Consider the following 22,013-nt stretch of genomic DNA (forward strand, 5'->3'; position numbering starts at 1 on the left):
GAATCCGGGAGCCCCCTTCAATAAGGGGGCCCCCAGATACCGGCCCCCCACCCTATGTGAATGAGTATGGGGTACAATGTACCCCTACCCATTCACCTGTGGAAAAAATGTACAAAAAAACACAACACACAAGGGTTAAAATAGTTTATTGCACAGCTCCGGGGGTCTTCCGTCTTCGGGGGTCTTCTCGCCGGACTCCTCCGCTATCTTCTGCTAGCTCTTTTGCTAGCGGAGGAGCCCGGCTTTCTTCTTCGCCGCCGCCCTCTTCTTCCGACTTCGGGGGTCCTGTCCCCCTCTTCGGTTCTTCTTGCCGGGCCACCGCACCTTCTTCTAGCTCTTTTACAAGCGGTGGCCCGGTCTTCTGTCGCTGCTGTCGCCGTCTTCTGTTCTTCTCTTCAGATGTTGCCTCGTCGCTCTCTCTGCTCACAATGACCGGGACACAGCGCGCGGCGACTTATATAGGGACATCACAGGATGATGTCCCCGCCCAGTATGATGTCACAGTGCCAGAGGACTTCATACTGGGCGGGGACATCATCCGGTGATGTCCCTATATAAGTCGCCGTGCGCCGCGTGTCCCGTCATTGTGAGCGGAGAGAGCGACGAGGCAACATCTGAAGAGAAGAACAGAAGACAGCGACAGAAGACCGGGCCACCACCTGTAAAAGAGCTAAAAGAAGGCGCGGTGGCCCGGCAAGAAGAACCGAAGAGGGGGACAGGACCCCCGAAGTCGGAAGAAGAGGGCAGCGGTGAAGAAGACCCCCCGAAGACAGAAGACCCCTGGAGCTGTGCAATAAACTATTTTAACCCTTGTGTGTTGTGTTTTTTTGTACATTTTTTCCACAGGTGAATGGGTAGGGGTACATTGTACCCCATACTCATTCACATAGGGTGTGGGGCCGGTATCCGGGGGCCCCCTTATTAAAGGGGGCTCCCGGATTCCGATAAGCCACCCGCCCGGAGACCCCGACAGCCAACGGCCAGGGTTGTCGGGAAGAGGCCCTTGTCCTCATCAACATGGGGACAAGGTGCTTTGGGGTGGGGCCCCCCCTTCCCAAAGGCACCCCCCCCCCATGTTGAGGGCACGCGGCCTGGTACGGCTCAGGAGGGAGGGGGGGCTCTCGCTCGTCCCCCCCTTTCCTGGCCGGCCGGGTAGCGTGCTCGGACAAGGGTCTGATGTGGACCTGGGGGGGATCCCCACGCCGATTTTTTTCGACGTTGGGGTTCCCCTTTAAGTCCATACCAGGTGACGGGGCCAGCGACGCCTCCTTCGCGGGCCCCGTCTACCTGGAGACGCGCTTAAAATGAGCGGACTTTCCTCCGCGTGTGTGGGCGAGTCCGTTCATTTCAAAAGTACGGCGGATAGTACAGCGGACTTAGTACGCCGTATTAGTCCACTGACAAAGTGCCGTGTGTGGGCAAGTAGCCAGATCGGAAAGTCCGGCGGACTAAGTCCCCCGGATAGTCGGCTACGTGTGTACGCGGCATTAGATGGACTTCCTTTCCATTGAGGTCATACAAAGTGTGTGAAGTGACACAAAACTTCTCTTTATGTCCATTCCCCTGTGGCTGGGTAGGACTCTGGACCCTAGACCCAGGCTATGAATCCAAGACAGTACTATGTCTTTCTGCCTCCTGGAGATAAGTACCACCATCTCCTTCCCCATCAATTATGAGTCCAGTGCCACTTCTATGCTGTCACTGAGGTCCTGACCCCCGATTGTCAAATAGTGGCGGTGGAGCTTAGTGCCAGTAGGTGGTGGGCCTAAGGGACAACTTGCATCACAGTAATTGATTTGCAGAGAAACAAAGACTTTTGTCTATAGCATTATTATTTTACACTCGTAGGAAAGGTTCGTTTTTAGCACTTTCAGTACATTAAAGCTGCATTTGCAATGCCTTCTGTAAGCGTACAACCTGAAAATCTGTATTTTTCTCACAGGTCGGACAGCAGTTTATACTGTGATGACATAGACATTCGGTTCAGTAAGACAATGAACTCCTGCAAGGTCCTTCAGATACGCTACGCAAGTGTTGAACGCTTACTGGAACGTCTCACTGATCTGCGCTTTTTGAGTATCGACTTCCTCAACACGTTCCTTCACTCCTACCGGGTCTTCACCTGTGCTGATATTGTGCTAGACAAGCTTATCGCCATCTACAGGAAGCCAGTCAGTGCCATTCCTGCCAGGTGGGGAGCGTAATAAAGGGTGCAGTCGTGCAGAAATATCCAGCCCAGTTAACTACCTACCAACACATAGTGATCCCACTGATATCAGTGTGAATGGTTGGTGGCCATTTAATGTCTATTTCAGGGGTCTCCAAACTATGGCACATGGCACATCCGGCCCAATACATGGTTTTATCCGGCATGCAGCTGAGGTCAGTGTCATATCCTCAGTGTGTACTGATTGAGGATTAAGCTCAACAGAGGCTGTCTATGGTTTCTCCCTCTGATCTAACAGGGGGCTCTGATGGGGGCATTGATGGAAGCAGTGATTCTTCTGATGGGGGATCCTGATGGAAGATGATAGGGACCCGAATGAAAGGGGGCACTCTGATGGGGACCCTGATGTAAAGGAGGCTCTGATTTAAAGCAGGACTCTGGTGGGGACCCTGGTAGAGGGGGAGGACTTTATTTAGGACCCTGATGTAAGGGAGGCTTTAATTTAAAGCAGGACTCTGGTGGGGACCCTGGTGGAGGGGGAGGACTTTATTTAGGACCCTGATGTAAGGGAGGCTTTAATTTAAAGCAGGACTCTGGTGGGGACCCTAATGAAAGGGGGGCTCTGATTTAAAGCAGGACTCTAATGAGGATCCTGATGGAAGGGGGACTCTACTGGGGACCACGCTGAAAGGAGGGACTCTGATGAGAACCCTGATGTAAGGGGAGGACTCTAATGGGGGTCCTGATGGAAGGAGACTCTGATTTAAAGCAGGACACTGATGGGAAGCCTGATGGAAAGGACGGCTGTGATGGGGACCGTCATGTAGGGGGATGACTCTAACGGGGACCCTGATGTAAGGGAGACTCTGATTTAAAGCAGGACTCTGGTGTGGACCCTAATGGAAGGAGGGGGACTCTGATGGGGGACCCTGATGTAAGGGGAGGACTCTAATGGGGATTCCTAATCAAAGGGGGCTCTAATTTAAAGCTGGACTTTGGTGGGGACCTTAATGAAAGGGGGCTCTGATTTAAAGCAGGACTCTGAGGATCCTGATGGAAGGGGAACTCTACTGGGGACCATGCTGGAAGGAGGGACTCTGATGTAAGGGGAGGACTCTAATGGGGGTTCCTTATAAAAGGGGGCTCTGATTTAAAGCAGGACTCTGATGGGAACCTTGATGGAAGGGGGACTCTACTGGGGACCATGCAGGAAGGAGGGACTCTGATGAAGACCCTGATGTAAGGGGAGGACTCTAATGGGGGTTCTGATGGAAGGAGACTGATTTAAAGCAGGACTCTGATGTGGAGCCTGATGGAAGGGGGAGGACTCTGATGTGGAGCCTGATGGAAGGGGGAGGACTCTGATGTGGAGCCTGATGGAAGGGGGGACTCTGATGTGGAGCCTGATGGAAGGGGGGACTCTGATGTGGAGCCTGATGGAAGGGGGGACTCTGATGGAAGGAGGAACTCTGATGGGGAGCCTGATGTAAGGGGGGGACTCTGATGGGTACCCTGATGTAAGGGGGGACTCTGATGGGTACCCTGATGTAAGGGGGGACTCTAATGGAGACCCTGATTTTAGAAGGGCTCCGATTCAAAGCAGGACTCTATAGACCCCGATGGAGATTTTTTCGGCCTGCTATTATTTATAAAATGTGGCCCTCGTACTGAAGTTCGGAGACCCCTACTCTATGGACATTCATACAATTCTGGTGTTTACAAAGACAATCTGACACCATAGCTTTTTTTTTGCACTCAGATTGTTGTCTAAACAAGAATTCCAATAGTATATCCATTGAACTGAACTGGTGTCAGTGGAAAAAAAAAACAGCATTGGTGTCAGTACCAGCAATAATAACCCCCAGCACTGGTGTCAGTGACTGTAATTATAACCCCCAGCATTGGTGTCAGTGGCAGCTAGGGATGAGCTTCGAGTTCGAGTCGAATATTGCCTGTTCAGCGAACAGTGAACAATTTGGGCTGTTTGTGGCAAATTCCAAAAGCCGGAACACCCTGTACAAGTCTATGGGAGAAATCTAAAGTGCTAATTTTAAAGGCTAATATGCAAGTTACTGTCCTAAAAGGTGTTTGGGGACCCGGGTCCTGCCCCAGGGGACATGGATCAATGCTAAAAAACAAGTTTTAAAAACGGCCGTTTTTTCAGGAGCAGTGATTTTAATAATGATTAAAATGAAACAATAAAAGTGTAATACCCCACGTCAATTTTTTTTTTTTAATTTGACGTGGGGTTCCCCTTAATATCCATACCAGACCTGACGGGCCTGGTAATTGAATTTAGGGGAACCCCATGCTTTTTTTTTTTTTTTTTTTTAATCAATGAATGAATGAATTGTTGGCTCCGTAATACAGAGAACACTCATTGAGTGTTCTCTGTATTACGGGAGCCGACAATTCAAAGTGATTTTAAAAGACTTTTTTTCCTTGCGAAATGACACTTTGTGCAGGGACAGTTCTAAGCACGGGAAACATGCGCCCCTTCACAGGCATACTATAGACACCCCCCAGGTACGAAATTTAAAGGAATATTACACTTCTATTGTTTCACTTTAATCATTATTAAAATCACTGCTCCTGAAAAAAATACCGTTTTTAAAACTTCTTTTTTTGCTATGATCCATGTCCCCTGGGGCAGGACCCGGGTCCCCAAACACTTTTTAGGACAGTAACTTGCATATTAGCCTTTAAAATGAGCACTTTAGATTGTGAACGTTCGAGTCCCATAGACTTTAATAGGGTTCTAAAGTTCACACGAAGTTTAGGTCTGTTCGCAGGTCCTGGTGCGAACCGAACCGGGGGGGGGTGTTCGGCTCATCCTTAGTGGCGGCAATAATAACCCTCAACATTAGTGTCAGTGGGAGCACTTCCAGCACTTCCAGCACTGGTGTCAGTGGCCTCAGTAATAACCCCCCAGCATTGGTGTCAGTTTCTGCAATAATAACCCCCCCGCCCCTTCTCAGGGAGGCTTCTGCCCTCAGACACCACCTTACCTCTTTTGCTTTCTCATCTCTTGGCTACAGCTGCTTATCATCTGCCTCCCCCTTTTCTCTGCTGCAGTAGAAACGTCTGCAGGCCCCACCATCTCCTCAAAAAGACAGAATCCTCTAGAGAAGTAAAGCTACAGGAAGCCTGGGGCCCATTGGTTGATGTAGGCCACCTACTTTAGCAAGGTGGTAGTAGAAGATAAAGTGGTTTGTAGACCAGGCGCCATGTTCTCTATGTTCTAGCTGTAGTCAAGATTGCTACCAGTCCATGTTTCTGTAAGACTCTTTCTAGAGACCTTCCACTCACCCTTGACCCCGAGGTTCTATGTTTTGCATGCAAGTACCGAGACTAACAGTGATGGCGAACCTTGGCACTCCAGATGTTTTGGAACTACATTTCCCATGATGCTCATGCACTCTGCAGTGTAGTGGAGCATCATGGGAAATGTAGTTCCAAAACATCTGGGGTGCCAAGGTTCGCCATCACTGGAGACTAGGATGACGCCTCGGATCTTATTGTTTGTCTTTTTCTCAGGTCCTTGGAGCTCCTATTTGCAAGTAATCAAAATAATAAACTTCTGTACGGCGAGCCCCCTAAATCTCCCAGAGCTACACGCAAGTTCTCCTCTCCACCCCCCTTGTCCATCACAAAGTCCTCATCGCCCAGCCGTAGACGCAAACTTTCACTCAATATTCCCATCATTACCGGTGGAAAAGCGCTGGACCTCGCCGCTCTAGGATGTTCTCCAAATGGATACTCAAGTGCCTGCCCCGCTCCTCCTCCATACAGCAAAACCAGTTTGGACATCAATAAACTTTATGTGTCGGGAAGTTTCCCGAGCAAAGTAGGAGAGGGTGAGGAGCCACCTGCAGAGAAGGACGAGGAGCCGGTAACACAGAGGCAAAGCAAAGGTGAGAGAGAAACCTTCAACTCAACTGATAATGTAACTTCACCCTTCTGACCAATAGAATGTTACAAGATGGCGGTAAAAGATTTACTGAAATTAGTGTTCGTTACTGATTTGAGATATGTTGGGGTGGTTTTCCTAAAGGCACATGGCCTGTTCAGTTTGCAAGTGAAGTTTTTTTTTTTATTGAATGTGATGAAAATTTAATTTGCAAAGAATATACAGTCGTGCGCAAGGCAACAGCATTTTTGCTTGCCCATGATTGGATAATGGAAGTCAGCAGAGCTTCAGCTCATTCACTAAACCAAAGAATACTTTCCTTGTACAATAAAAACTCCCTGGCAAAGTGAACAGGTTATTTATTTTCCTTTAGTAAATCAACTCTATTTTTTATTTAAATATATATATATATATATATATATATATATATATATATATACGCAAGATGTTAAAGTGTTACTAAACCCACAACAGTAAACTCAGTGTGTATATGCAGTAAGGCATGCTTGTTATACTCACTGTGGAACCTAAAGGGTTAATCTTCTGCATTGTGTGAAAAGGCTGTTTGATCCTGTCTTCTCTGATCCTCCCCTTCTTCCACTGTCTCCAATCTATCTTCTGATAGGACATGGCCTTGGAGTCACTCTGCACATGCTCAGTTTGGTGTGTTATGCTAGAGAGGTTTTTTTTTTTTTGTTTGGGAGGGTGCATGTAATCAGTACAGGGCCAATCAGCTCGGTCCAGACAGAGGGTCAGGGGACCTACAGCCTCATAGGACAGTCCGAGAAGAATGCAAACTCCTTCAACAAGCTTTAACTAGACACTGATAGAAGTCATAAGACTGCTATATACTGCTGATGGGAAAAGGCATTTAGCAGTTTATATTTGCTAAAATAGTTGAATTTCTATGTTCTGAGTACTGTGGGAGAGCCGATATTGTGAATGTAGGCTCCTGAGTTGACCAGATATAGTGACTGCAGAGTCCTGGGGAGACCAGATATAGTGAATGCAGGCTCCTGGGGAGACTAGATATAGTGAATGCAGGCTCCTGGGGAGACTAGATATAGTGAATGCAGGCTCCTGGGGAGACCAGATATAGTGAATGCAGACTCCTGGGGAGACCAGATATAGTGAATGGAGGGTCCTGGAGAGACCAGATATAGTGAATGCAGGGTCCTGGGGAGACCAGATATAGTGAATGCAGGGTCCTGAGGAGACCAGATATAGTGAATGCAGGGTCCTGAGGAGACCAGATATAGTGAATGCAGGGTCCTGAGGAGACCAGATATAGTGAATGCAGGGTCCTGAGGAGACCAGATATAGTGAATGCAGGCTCCTGAGGAGACCAGATATAGTGACTGCAGAGTCCTGGGGAGACCAGATATAGTGAATGCAGGCTCCTGGGGAGACCAGATATAGTGAATGCAGGCTGCTGGGGAGACCAGATATAGTGACTGCAGAGTCCTGGGGAGACAAGATATAGTGAATGCAGAGTCCTGGGGAGACCAGATATAGTGAATGCAGAGTCCTGGGGAGACCAGATATAGTGAATGCAGAGTCCTGGGGAGAGCAGATATAGTGACTGCAGAGTCCTGGGGAGAGCAGATATAGTGAATGCAGAGTCCTGGGGAGACAAGATATAGTGAATGCAGAGTCCTGGGGAGACCAGATATAGTGAATGCAGAGTCCTGGGGAGACCAGATATAGTGAATGCAGAGTAATGGGGAGACCAGATATAGTGAATGCAGAGTCCTGGGGAGACCAGATATAGTGACTGCAGAGTCCTGGGGAGACCAGATATAGTGACTGCAGGCTCCTGTGTTTAGTAACACTTTAAGTCACAAGAAAATGATGACAACACACGTATGGCACGTTTACAGGCACTCTCATGAAAGTCTATGTGGCCAAAAAATACAAAAGCTCATGTACCTTTTTAGGGTAGGGCAACCGAGCTTCACAGGTGTGAACAGGAACAATTAGAAAGAATGGGATTCTGCATGCTGAATGTAGTCTGCAGGCCACTCAAATGTGAATTCCGGTGGGGGGGGGGGGTTGGGATCTGGGATGGGGTGGTTACTCCACTTATTATTGTGGGTTTTGTTCGTTGGAATACTCCCAAACCGTATGTTATTAGTGGTCTGGCTTACTAGATGATTATTTCAAGGTTCTTTTTACCTTTTCTTTCTAGCGATATTAAAGCCTTGGTTTTTTGGGGGTTTAAAAATAACAAACATGTTCTACTTACCTGCTCTGTAACGGCCCCTCCCTCCTGCCACGTCCCCCCCCCCCCCCCAGCAAGCAGCTTGCTATGGGGGCACCCGAGAGCCGAGCCACTGCTCTGTGTGTCTATTCAGGGGCTCAGGTAAGTATTAGGGGGGCTGAGGGGGGCTGCTACACCCTGAAGGCTTTTCATCTTAAAGCGGTGGTCCCTTCCTCTTTGCCTCCATCTGTTGGCCTTTTCTAAATTGGCAACATAATTCCATCCCCAGCCTATAATAATAGTAATAGTCTACTAAGCTGCTGAAAGAAAAAAAAATGAAGAAAAAGGCTTTTCTTATTTATTTATTTTTTCCTTATATTTAATTTTGGTGATATATTCGGGTGATATGTGCAATGGCATTGCAGCCAACAGAGATTGCCGTTTTTTTGGGGGGGGATTTCTATATTAAATTTGCACTTCTTTTTGTCAAAAAGCAATATTTTCATTTATGAAACTTGTTATAAAAACGTTCTACCTCTCACGCCTAAGGCCCCTTTCACACTGCGATTTTCCAGCAAATTTTGCGGCTGCAATTTTGATGTGATTTTTATGGAATGCCTGTGTAAACTCGAGGTCTGTGGACCTCGGCTCGCATCAAAGTCGGACCAAAGTAGTACAGGGACTACTTTGAAATCGGTGCGATTTGAAGTCGCACAGATATGAATGGTACCCATTGGGAATCATGGGGTACGACCAGGGCCGTCTTTAATATTGATTGGACCCCGGGCAAAAAAATTTTTGGGGGCCCCCTCCCATGCAATTTCACTCTCCACCTTCTCTGAGACATACAATAAATAGAAGCTGGACTTAAAATCAGTTTACTGTATCAGGTCAGGCAGCAATTGTGATTGGTTGCCAGAGGTTACAGCATATCATTACTGCTTACTGACTGGTTGCTAGAGGTTACAGCACACAGCAAATGATTTATGCTTGTTAATTAGTTGCTAGAGATTACTGTACAGTAATACTGCTCACTGATTGCTAGAGGTTACAGCACATCATCTTCTCACTGCAGGGGAGCATGATATACATATGAATGCCACCTTTATTTACATATCAATGCAGATGGCCACAGCTATTTGCTTAGTAATGCCGCTGCTATTTACATATGAATGCCAGTTATTTACATGTAAACACGGGGTCTGCAGGTGAGTTATCTGTACACAACAACAGAGCTAAATCTTCAAGGGACAAGAAAATTTAAACCAGGATAGTTGGCAAGTATGAGGCAGCTGCTTTGGGCCCCACAACAATGACAGGGCCCAGGGCAGCTGCCCCTTTTGCCCTGCCTTAAAGACGGCCCTGGGTACGACTTGTCATGCGTCTCTAATGTCCAACATCGCAGGAAAAGTCGCACAAGTGTGAAAGGCGCTTAAGGCCCCTTTCACACTTGTGCAACCTTGACTTTGACGCGACTTCAACGTGACTTCAGGCAATGCCTGTGTAATCTTGGGGGTTTATGGGCCTCAAGTCGCATTAAAGTCGGACCATAGTAGTGCAGGGACTACTTTGAATTCGCTGCGACTTGAAGTCGCACAAATATGAATGGTACCTCATTGGAAGTCATGGGGGTACGACTTGTCATGGGACTTTGCAGTCCCAAGTCGCAGGACAGGTCGCACAAGTGTGAAAGGGGCCTAAATCTGCGTCTGTGGTATGTTCAAACCTTCATGCCAGAAAAATAACATGTTATTACATTTTTACTCCAGGAGTATATCATGAGTTTGGCAATTCTAGAGAAATGCTTATTTAATGCATTACAACTTAACTAATGAATTATATATCAGTAATGCCTAAAATGTCCCAGTGTTAAGAGGTGACACATCCTAATGAAAATACAAAGAGAAAGAAAATAGGAGGGGACTTTAAAGGCCCCAATGTAGACACAAAGTGGTATCAAATATAGAAAAGTTTATTTATACATAACAGTTTAAAATTGATGTAAAGATAAAAGAACATGCATACAAAGTAAATGTTGCATACAAACAGAAGAAAGTGTGCAAGTGATTCCATTCCTTAAATGAACCCCAAAGGGGTCCCCTAAGCGTTTCAACTCACTGAGTCCTCTTCAGGGAGTTCTTTAGTTGAGAGTGCAATGAATGGATGCTACAAAATAAATGTCAATTAATGGCATGCATGATTCTGGGAAAAATGAGAATCAACATTTTTTTTTTGCTTAGAATAAAGATCACGATTCCCGTGGAGTAACATCATCTTTCACATTATGCAACAAAATCAGGCTAACTTTACTCTTTCGTTTTTTTTTATTCATTAAAGTGTATTTTTTTCCCCAAAAATTGCATTTGAAAGACCACTGCGCAAATACATTGTGACATACAGTATTGCGACATCCACCATTTTATTCTCTAGGGTCTTTGCTAAAAATATATACTGTGTATGTATGTATGTGTGTGTGTGTGTATGTGTGTGTGTGTGTGTATATATATATATATATATAGATATAGATATAGATATAGATATAGATATATATATGTATATATATATATTGGAGGTTCTAAGTAATTTTATAGCACAAAATTATGATTTTAACTTGAAACCAACAAGTGTCAGAAAAAGACTTTAAGTGGTTCAATTTCCCTCATTAAAGTGGTTGTAAACCCTTACAACCAACTTTGACCTACAGGTAAGCCTAGATTAAGGCTTACCTGTAGGCCCAAGAAAGATCTCCTAAACCTACACGGTTTAGGAGATATTTGCCGAAAGACAGGCACCGCTGTCTACAGCGCATGCGCCGTAGACAGCGGCACGCAGGCGCACTGAGCGCGCCGCTGTCAACGGCAATATGCCGCGAGTGGAGGCTCCCGTGCGCATGCACGGGAGTGACGTCATCACGGCTTTGCCGAATAACAGCAGCGGAGCAGCGAGACCCACCGAAAAGATGGATGCTCCGGACTACAGGGGACAGCGGTGAATTCGCTGGCTCCTGTGTCAGGTAAGTGACACATAATGGACTACTATGCGATGCATAGTAGTCCATTTTGCTTTACCTTTGCAGGGAATCAAAGAGGAAGTAAACTCATCAGGGTTTACTTCCTCTTTAACAGACTGAAGTTCATTCCTTTGATCTAAAGAACAAAATGTTACAATGTTTATAGTTGGCTCAGCTGCTGAGGAATGTTGCGAAACTTGGCAGACTGCCTGTTTTTTGGGGGGTTTTTTTGACAGCTGTCAACTCTGCATAGAATCAGGGAAAATGCTTTGCTAAGATCGCAAGGGGGAGAGAATCCCGATCTCAATTAAGGATACAGCTCAAAACCCCCCATAATATTCATTTAGCCAACTCCCCAGATAGATTGATAAAACAATGTATCATAGCAGTCCTTACTGTGTTAGGCGGTGTGCATAAGCTGCTGGAGGGACGTGTATCACCATTTATACATATGCATAAAGGAGGTGGAGTTGTAGGCATTTTGCCAATAATGGGCCTTGAAGTGTAGCAGGGCAGAGAACAGCCAATAAGGCTGAACCTTCTTGCATAGCAAAGGCAAACACGGTGCAAACTGCCGTGAGCCACATTGGGCGTGCTTTGCCCCATCGCGCACCACGGTACGGAAGCCTCACTTCTGCTTGATCCATGATCTCACCTCCGGCCGTGACAAGGCCCGCAGTGCGTGAATCGGGATGATGCCAGCACGCAGACCCAAAGCATCGGATGCACACGAACGTGACCCCCAATGCTGAGAATTGCGCAACTTCTCCAGGGCCAGAAGGTCCTGATCCCAAGGTGGTCACCAATGAACAATGCGTCCATGATGGGGGGAAAACGGGATTCAAGATAATCCCCCACTCCAGAAATCCACCGGGATTCCCTCTGTAATATAAACTGATTCCAATCACCTCCCCAATATACCAACTTCTCATGTAAAGAGGGGACTCTTTCAAATGTAATTTGAAGATGAGGTGTAATAATCTTAGCAATTTGAGGGTCAGAAGTCAGGAAATGCCAGTATTTCTGAACAAATCTTCAGACCATATGATGTTGTACACTATAAGGAGTTATTATGCGTAACGTAGTGTCATCTTTGGTAGTTGGACAAGGACCAAACAGTAGTTGCGATCGAGATTGCTGAATTGCTCAATTTATAAGCTTTACGGAGGCAAAATTTTGAGTTTGTCAGCTGCTTTATTCAATTTTTCTTCATCGCAACAGTTGTGTCTGAGTCACAAAAATTGCGCGTAGGGAATAGATTGTATTAGGGGTTTGGGATGGAAGCTGTGTACTTGTAAAATCGTATTCCCTGCAGTGGGTTTTCTATACTGATTACTATTCAAGATTCCCTCATCAAACTGGACCAGTAAATCCAGAAAGGTAACTCGGTGACAATTGGATGACATGTTAAAAATGAGATTGTACTGATTAGAGTTCATGGTTGTAAGACATTCATGTAGCAACTCACCTGGACCGTCCCAAATTAAAAAGATATCATCTATGTATCTTAACCAAGTCAAGATACATGAAGAAAATTATGAGATGTTTTCTGAAAGTAAAAAGGAACACTCCCACTCCCCCGGGTACAGATTGGCATAGGATAGGGCACAACAAGTCCCCATCGCTACGCCCTGCACCTGGAGGAAGTGGGAGTCTGTGAACACAAAAACGTGTCTTAAGAAAAAAATCTAGTAACCACCACACCAAATCGAAAGTAGCTTTAGGATGTTGGATGCTTTGATTAAAAATGGTTTTGACAACACGGATGGCTCTTGAATGTGGGATAGAACAATATAGATTTTCTACATCAATGGTAAACAATATTGCATTGGGTGGAACATTCAAGTCCTCAATTAGTTGCAAAAAATGGATCGTATCCTTGACATGTGATGACAAGCGTACAACAAATGGCCAAAAAAAGTGTCAACCCACTTACTGCCATTTTCAGTGAGATTGGAGTTGCCAGAAATAATGGGCCTACCAGGGTTTTTTTTGTTGTTTTTTTTTTTTTAGATTTGTGGTAACGCATAAAACGTGGGGATTTTTGGAAACTTGATGTACATGAAGTCCCTAGTTTCCTTAAAGAGACTGCACTTTCAAGGGCATGGGTGATCAGGGACCAAAAAGTTTGATTGAATTCCTCTATTCGTGATTCAGATATTGGGTGGTACCATTCTTTATTGTTTAAGATGTCCATACACATCCTACAATAATCGTTTTTTGTCCATGACCACCATGTTTCCCCTTTTCTCAGTGGGTTTGATTATAAACAATGAGGGGCACAAGTCCCCATCGCTACGCCCTGGACCTGGAGAAAGTGGGAGTCTATGAACACAAAAACGTGTCTTAAGAAAAAAATCTAGTAACCACAACACTACATCGAAAGTAGCTTTAGGATGTTGGATGCTTTGATTAAAAATGGTTTTGACAACATGGATGGCTCTTGAATGTGGGATAGAACAATATAGATTTTCTACATCAATGGTAAACAATATTGCATTGGGTGGAACATTCAAGTCCTCAATTAGTTGCAAAAAATGGATCGTATCCTTGACATGTGATGACAAGCGTACAACAAATGGCCAAAAAAAGTGTCTTACTGCCATTTTCAGTGAGATTGGAGTTGCCAGAAATAATGGGCCTACCAGGGTTTTTTTTGTTTGTTTTTTTTTTTTTGATTTGTGGTAACGCGTAAAACATGGGGATTTTTGGAAACTTGATGTACATGAAGTCCCTAGTTTCCTTAAAGAGACTGCACTTTCAAGGGCATGGGTGATCAGGGACCAAAAAGTTTGATTGAAGTCCTCTATTCGTGATTCAGATATTGGGTGGTGCCATTCTTTATTGTTTAAGATGTCCATACACATCCTACAATAATCGTTTTTTGTCCATGACCACCGTGTTTCCCCTCTTGTCAGTGGGTTTGATTATAAACAATGAGTTTTTCGTAAATCCAATAGGGCCTGGTGATGTTCTGTAGACAAATTAACGTCAACAGCTCCACGACCAGGTATCCCTTTGACTGATCTGGTAATACATTTAATAAAGGCAGAGACACAATGGGGTTATATTGAATAGAGGGAAATTTTTGAGATTTCTCTTTCAATGTAATTTGTTCAGGAGGAGGGTCATTTATCTTCGTATCTGAGAGCAATGATTCAAGGTCTATTTGATCAATTAGGTCCACCGAGTCGTCCGACTCAATGGAGTGCAGTGACATTCTTCATATAGGAGTGTCAAATCATGAAGGGCTCTACATTCTCACATAGATAGCTTGTATTCAGGTTCTGGCTCAGAGGATTTGTCAAACATTAAATCATGAAACATGAAAACTCATTTATTCGGGGAAGCCTATCCCACACCCACCAAACTGTCCCCGAGCCACCCCCACCAAATCATTCTCTGCAGCTATTACCTGTGAATTTATCAATCTCAGCCGTGGGACAGAAACTCAGGCCCATGGAGGGGACCTGCATCTCCTCCAACGACAAAGAATGAGAAGATAAATTGATTACCTTCAATCCTGTTTTATGATCGAAGGAAGGTTAATGACCTAAGAATCGATCCCCTTGCCTGGTTTGAGACGATGGGGATCTAAAAGGATGTGCGGAGTGAGGGAACCAGGAGAGGGAGGGAAAGTAGGATACAAAGTCTGTATTCAAACAGTAGCCCTTAATGTGGAGGGATGAGGTAAGGCTCGGGATTCCCCAGATGCCTGGGGCCCAACAGCAGACATGGTTAGTGAATGACCACCTCCAGAAATGTCACCTGACACCGTGACTGAGAGTTGTGAAGAAAATTCAGATTCCATAGTGCGCCTTTTTTTCTGCGGATTTTATAATTGTTACTTGGTGTGCGCTCTTGACGTTTTTGCGAAAGGCTTTGTATTTGTCGCTCCGTGACAAAACCCGTGAAGCAGAGGCGGAATCAGACAGGGAATGAATATTTGAGTCAGTACAATTAGATCTTGGAGACATTTGTGTTGACTGTATATTATAAAGTTTTCTACATGTTGCTTTCAGTGGCGGCTGGTGAAGTTTTTGGATGGGGGGTCGCCAGACCCCGCCCATCATGACCCCGCCCATCATGACCACACCCATCATTTTGGCCCCTCCCACTTCTCATAAACCATGCCCCTTATGTAATCTGAAAAAAAAATTGGCGTGGGTTCCCCCCTCCGAGAGCATACCAGGCCCTTAGGTCTGGTATGGATTCCAAGGGGAACCCCCTACGCCGAAAAAACGGCGTGGGGGTCCCCCCAGATCCACACCAGACCCTTATCCGAGCACGCTACCCGGCCAGCCAGGAAAGGGGGTGGGGACGAGCGGGCGCCCCCTCCCCCTCCTGAGCCGTACCAGGCCGCGTGCCCTCAACATGGGGGGTGCCTTGGGGGAGGGGGGGCGTGCGGCCCCCCCACCCCAAAGCACCTTGTCCCCATGTTGATGAGGACAAGGGCCTCTTCCCGACAACCCTGGCCGTTGGTTGTCGGGGTCTGCGGGACGGGGGGCTTATCGGAATCCGGGAGCCCCCTATGGGCGGGCCGCCACTGGTTGCTTTCCAATTGTATGCGTTTTGGCCGACAAATGCTCTTCTATCCCTCTCAATTTTTTTTGTCTTTATTAATTAATATCTGTCTATTGTAAGTTTCCAAATCTAAATTAAATTTAGAGTTTAGTTCCTCAAACTTATTACGAGATCTAAATCCATTAAAAAAATTGTTGGTTTGTTGTATCTCAATACTGTTGTATCTCAATACCGAGAACATCATATTCCTAGAGCATGACAATTGTCCTCCCAACTTTCCTTTAGATCATCAGAAAGTTTGGAAATGTTGGGAAAGATTTAAATACATAGGCCTTTAGGATTATATCCTGCCTTGATATCTTTCAAAACTAGAGACATGTCAATGTAGGGCAGACTTCTTTTACAGCAATCTTTCTTCTGTTTGTATGCAACATGTGCTTTGTTTGCATGTTCTTTTTATCTTTACATCAATTTGAAACTGTATGTATAAATTAACTATAAAATATTCTATATTTGATACCACTTTGTGTCTACATTGGTGCCTTTTAAAGTCCCCTCCTATTTTCTTTCTCTTTGTACAATTTAACTAAGATTTTAGTTGACTAAAATATGACAAAGGCCCCTTTCGTAACTTTGACGCAACTTTGACATGATTTTGCTGCAACTTTGACACAACTTCAACGTGACTTGAAGTAATGCGATTGTAATCTTGAGGTCTATGGACCTCAAGTCACATCAAAGTCGGGACAACGTAGTGCAGGGACTACTTTGAAGTCGCTGCGACTTGATGTTGCACAGATATGAACAGTACTCATTGGAAATCATATAATTTAATAGAATAACTGTACCCTCCAAAACATGACCACAGAGGCCCCCACCCACATAGGAGGGCATGGAGCATGTGGTCAGCATGGAATCTCACTAAAGACATTCCAGACATGTATGTACATATATTAGAGCAGGGCTTGACAAATTTGCTTGGAATCTAGGAGCCAGCTTAAAAAGTTAGGAGCCAGGTCGGTAACGGCGATCCGGACTTGTGCTCATGTGAGATATCGCCATGATCGGTAGAGCGAGAGCAATAATTCTAGCCCTAGACCTCCTCTGTAACTCAAAACATGCAACCTGTAGAATTTTTTTAAACGTCGCCTATGGAGATTTTAAAGGGTAAAAGTTTGTCGCCATTCCATGAGCGGGTGCAATTTTGAAGCGTGACATGTTGGGTATCAATTTACTCAGCGTAACATTATCTTTCACAATATAAAAAAAAAATTGGGCTAACTTTACTGTTGTCTTATTTTTTTATTAACTAAATTATTTTTCCCCAAAAAAGTGCGCTTGTAAGTCCGCTGCGCAAATACGGTGTGACAGACAGTATTGCAACAACCACCATTTTATTCTCTAGGGTGTTAGAATAAGAAATATATATAATGTTTAGGGGTTCTAAATAAAGGGAAGGAGATAGGCAGGTAATAAAATAACAGGCAGAGGAAGCTCCATTAGCATTGCTGGTTGTCATACCAACGGCCACCACAAGAGGGCGCCAGATTCCAGAAGGAATCATAAGACCGCAGAAGGCCTCAAAGCCGCAGCCTCAATTACCGGCCGCCGGCGGAATGGCCCGACGCGATCACACTGGGGGGGTCCACGGAGACAGGATACCCCCAGCTGTGCTGCCCCAGGCGCCAGGTCGCTATTTCTAGTCGCGAATGCGACCTGGCCCCCGGGTTTTGTCGAGCCCTGTATTAGAGGCTATTTGCAAGAAGGACCAACAATGGTACTTATTTCATGTAGTAAAGGATCCTGTATGGCCCAGTGTTCTTGTTAATTGATTATTGTAATGGAAAAATAAAGGATCCTACAGAAGAATGAAAAAGGCTCCACTGCAGAGGAACACCAAGGCTGCACTTCCCCCCGGCAGATCCAAATCTTCCAAAATGGAGCCGGGTTCCTCCTTGATAACTTAATTTCCAATCTACAAATACTGTGAGATTTCGTTATTAGGCCTTACCGAAGACTCCTGGGATAGATGATGCTGATATCCCAGGAGTCCATGACATCATCGCCTAGGCGGCCGGGACAGGAAGTGCCGCCCAGAAATATAAAAAAATGTCCATTTAGCACTGTACACCAGAGGGGGATTGGGAACATAGGAACTTTAAAAAAAAAAAAAAGGTGGAACTTTCGCTTTAATCATGTAGTAGTTGTATTGTAACATACTTTTTATTATCCTGTCAGCAAGTGGTTATTACAAGATTATGGCTGCAGTTGTAGCTATGATCTTGGTACTGTTTTTTCAACCAGGGATCGGCTGTTTTGTAAAAGTGACCAGGGTGGTTTTACAACCACCTGATCACTTTTACAGTGCTTTGAAGGGCTGCTGTTCCTGAGATCTCCCATTCCTTTGGGGAGCCTGGGACTGGGGTAAGTGGCTGGCACAGCTTTACACAGAGGAGATGGAGGAACATCCTGTGACAGATGAATCCAGAAGTTATGTGACAGATGAATCCAGAAGTTATGATGATTCAATACTTGCAAGTGGGTATACCAGGGTCATGGCTGCATCTGTCTTGTAAAGTCATCCGATCACTTTTACAGCGCTGCAAAGGCCAACCCCCCCACACACACACTCTGAGTGAATCTTCACCACCTTGAGAGCACAACAAAAAGCTAACCAGAAATATGAGACCCAAATTATAGAGAAATCATATATTGCATGATGTAACGGCAACCACTCCAGGGCTCAAGCTTCCATAAAAGAATAGCCAATAAGGAACACCGCTGATTACTTCCTCTTCAGTTCGGCATCCAGTAAGTGTCGGAGGACACTTCTGGTTATGTAATGACGTCACAGTACTAAGCTCCGCCCTATGTGTTTGGTCAGAGTTGCCGTCTTTCTGAGCACAAAAAAGAGAATAATTTAACAGGTAAAACTGATAACGTATAAACATTTCGCTCATGTATTCAGCCTTTACATGGTGTTATGATTTATATAGCAGCTCAAGGGTTGAAACTGGCCAATAAATGTTTTTTTTAAATGCGATATGAGGGGCCCCATTCAGATTTAGCTACACATCTGGATATACGGCTCTGTGTACTATTATACTACTACTACTACTACCACCACCACTACTACTACTACTACTACTACTACAGGGTTTCTATGGTTCAAGGTTGTCATTTTTTTTCTAGTTGTGGCCCAAGTGCCAGTTAGTTTATGGAGCTTCAGCTCTCAGAGGAGCTTTTACATTATGGTACAGGAGAGATTGCAATAAGACGCGTTTATTATTTCCCCCTTGTACATCATCATATTGTACATTACTATTGGTTTATGCCCTGGAGGAGGATTATAAGCACTTATGGAAACAAAGTCTGGGGTTCTAGCACCCCATTGCTGGATGGGTAACCAGTTAGTCATGTTGTTATCCAGATATTGATTTTTGTTTCCGTTTCACAGACTCAGAGAGTTCCTGCCGAGCAGAGTCGGACACTGAGCAGACACAAAGTGATGAAGCTGAGACTGACACATCTCCAACTCGCTCACCAACTACGCCAATCTCTCAGCGTGGCCGAAACTCTGCTGGTGAGTAAACCGCTTCCCGTATAGTTCTGTAACGTATGAAAAAAGTTCATTCAGCACACTCTACTTATGGATAGTTTAAGGCCTCATGCACATGGGTGTATGGATTGATGCCCCAAATATGCAGATTTTTTTTTTCTACCGGAACATGGCATAAAAAAATGCCTCTAATGTTGCGTATGTACTCACATGTATGGGTACATGGTGTTGAGTGTGAATGCATTCTACTGGCCAAAATAATGTATTCTAGGCATTGGAAATGTATTTATGCTCATACACCTGCGTTTATGCGAGTACGAGCTTAACTAGCTCCAGACTTTGGGCGTGCTACACACAACCCAAAACAAAAATGTAATTGTTGTACACAGGACATGCTACACACGTCCAGTCTCTCTGCCCTGCTTCTGGAACCCCCCTCCCAGTATACGATAATTGTTGGCTTTGATTAAAGTGGTTCTAAAGCCTAAACATTTTTTACCTTAATGCATTCCTTGAATTAAGGTAAGAATTGCTTAGGCATCAGCATCCCCCCCCCCCCCTTACTTACCAGAGCCCTCATTCGATCCAGGGCTGTGCACATCTGCAGGTCTTCTCTCCACTTTGTCTGGGTCTTACTCGTTTCGCTGGGGCACCGAGAGCCATTGGCTCCTGCTGCTGTCAATCAAAGCCTGTGACGCGGGAGTGGGGGCAGGGTCGAGTCCCGATGTCTTTATCAATGGACACAACCGCGGGGCTCGGGAGCGAGCACACATCAGTGCCCTCATAGTGGCTGCCTGTGGGGGCACTGAACATAGAGGAGGAGGAGCCAGGAGCGCAGGTGGGGCATCCAAGAATGGGAGGTTCAGGGCCGCTCTGTGCAATTCAATTGTACAGAGCAGGTAAGTATAGAGAAGTTTAAAAACAAAAAAAAAAACTACCTTTACAACCACTTTAATCAAAGCCAGGATCACTGTATACTCGGAGAAGGTTTCTGCAGCTTCAGCTTGTAAATAAGCAATCTGACTTATTTTTCCGCATTTACTACCACTGTAAATCAACTCAAAAAGTTTGTTTTAATAAAATGTTCCTCTATTTAACCTCTTATTAAACCTTAAAGTGGAGGGCCACCCTGAAAAAAAAAATACATAAAAAATTAGAAAAAAATCAGAAAAAAAATGAAAAAAAAATATTTTTTTAATTTACCAGAAATGCCTGTTGCTAGGCACATCATCCTAATCTGCCTCTTCCTCCTCCGCGGAGATCTTCTGGTCTTCTCTCCTCCGTGCGGCGTCTTCTGGGTAATGGGTCGCGCTGTGTTCTGTGTCCCAGAACACAGCGCGCCCCATTCACAAAGCACTGCGTGACTTGCGCATGCGCAGTAGGAAACGGGCAGTGAAGCCACAAGGCTCCACTGCCTGTTTCCCTTAGCCAAAATGGCGGCGACGGGAACCGAGACGGAGGGACGGGTCAGCCTCGGGCGGCTGACATCGCGGGCGCCCTGGACAGGTAAGTGTGCATATTAAAAGTCAGCAGCTACAGTGTTTGCAGCTGCTGACTTTAATTTTTATTTATTTTTTAAACCGGCCCTCCTCTTTAATTTATTTGTTTATTCTAATCAGCCCCCATTAACGCCTTATTCTCCTTTTCCCTTCAACTATTTTACTGCAGATTTTTTTTTCTATTTTTATTACCTATTTATCTTTAAAAAATTTTGATTTTGTTTTGTTTGTTAATATTTTTACACATTTAACATAAATTTACACTTGTCCCATAAAAAAAAAAAGGTAACTAACTCCGCAATGCTTTGTACCAGAATAATTTGATGCCCTGTACACACGGTCGGAAATTCCGATGGAAAAAGTCCAATCGGATTATGTTGTAGGAAAATCCGACCGCGTGTGGACTCTATCTGACTTTTTTTCTGTCGGATTTTCCGCCGCACAAAGTTTGAGAGCAGGATCTAAAATTTTCCGACAACGAAATCCGATCGCATAAATTCCCGATCGTGCGTAGACAATTCCGACGGACAAAGTGCCATGCATGCTCAGAATAAACTAAGAGACGAAAGCTATTGGCTACTGGCCCGTTTATAGTCCCGACGTACGTGTTGTACGTCGCCTCGTTTTTTCCGACAACTTTGTGCCACCGCGTGTATGCAACACAAGTTTCGGACAAAATCTGTCCTAAAAAATCCGATGGATTTTGTGGTCGGAATGACCGACCGTGTGTACAGGGCATAAGTGTCATTCTAAACCTGGACAAATCACAGAATAAAATGCACAGTTTTTATTTGCAGTAACACTTTTTTTTTTTTTAAACTAACACTGTAAAAAAAAAAGGAAAAGTGCATTTTGTATAGTTATGTCGTGTTTTATTTTATAAGGATTGTGAAAAAATTTATAAATAAATCTGAATAAAAAAATAATTGTCTTGGAGCAGGGTAGCTGGCCTTTCGCTCCAGTTTGGAACAATGCATCAACATGTTAAGAGTTGGACCCCCAATGTTCCCTAGTCTTCCCAAGTTTTTCCTAGTGCCTCCCCGGTGTCTTCTCCATGGTATCACGTGTTCCCAGTGTTTGCCCAGCCTGTACCCAGCTTCTGTGTGATCCCCATTGTTATCTGGGTCCTCCAAGCCTTTTTCCA

The 22,013-nt window shown here is 44.9% G+C and overlaps 1 protein-coding gene across 1 annotated transcript in view; it reads left to right on the forward strand.

Moving 5' to 3' along the window:
• The window catches only part of RASGRF1 (Ras protein specific guanine nucleotide releasing factor 1), a 167,675-nt gene that overhangs the window by 84,237 nt on the left and 61,425 nt on the right, over positions 1-22,013 (forward strand). The window contains 3 exon segments of the mRNA XM_077472711.1: positions 1,943-2,191; positions 5,705-6,081; positions 19,269-19,394. Coding sequence (XP_077328837.1) covers positions 1,943-2,191; positions 5,705-6,081; positions 19,269-19,394 — 752 coding nt within the window.

Source organism: Lithobates pipiens, unplaced genomic scaffold (genome assembly GCF_037356315.1).
Source record: "Lithobates pipiens isolate NorthernLeopardFrog02 unplaced genomic scaffold, aLitPip1_a1.2 Scaffold_8, whole genome shotgun sequence".
Classification (NCBI taxonomy): domain Eukaryota; kingdom Metazoa; phylum Chordata; class Amphibia; order Anura; family Ranidae; genus Lithobates; species Lithobates pipiens.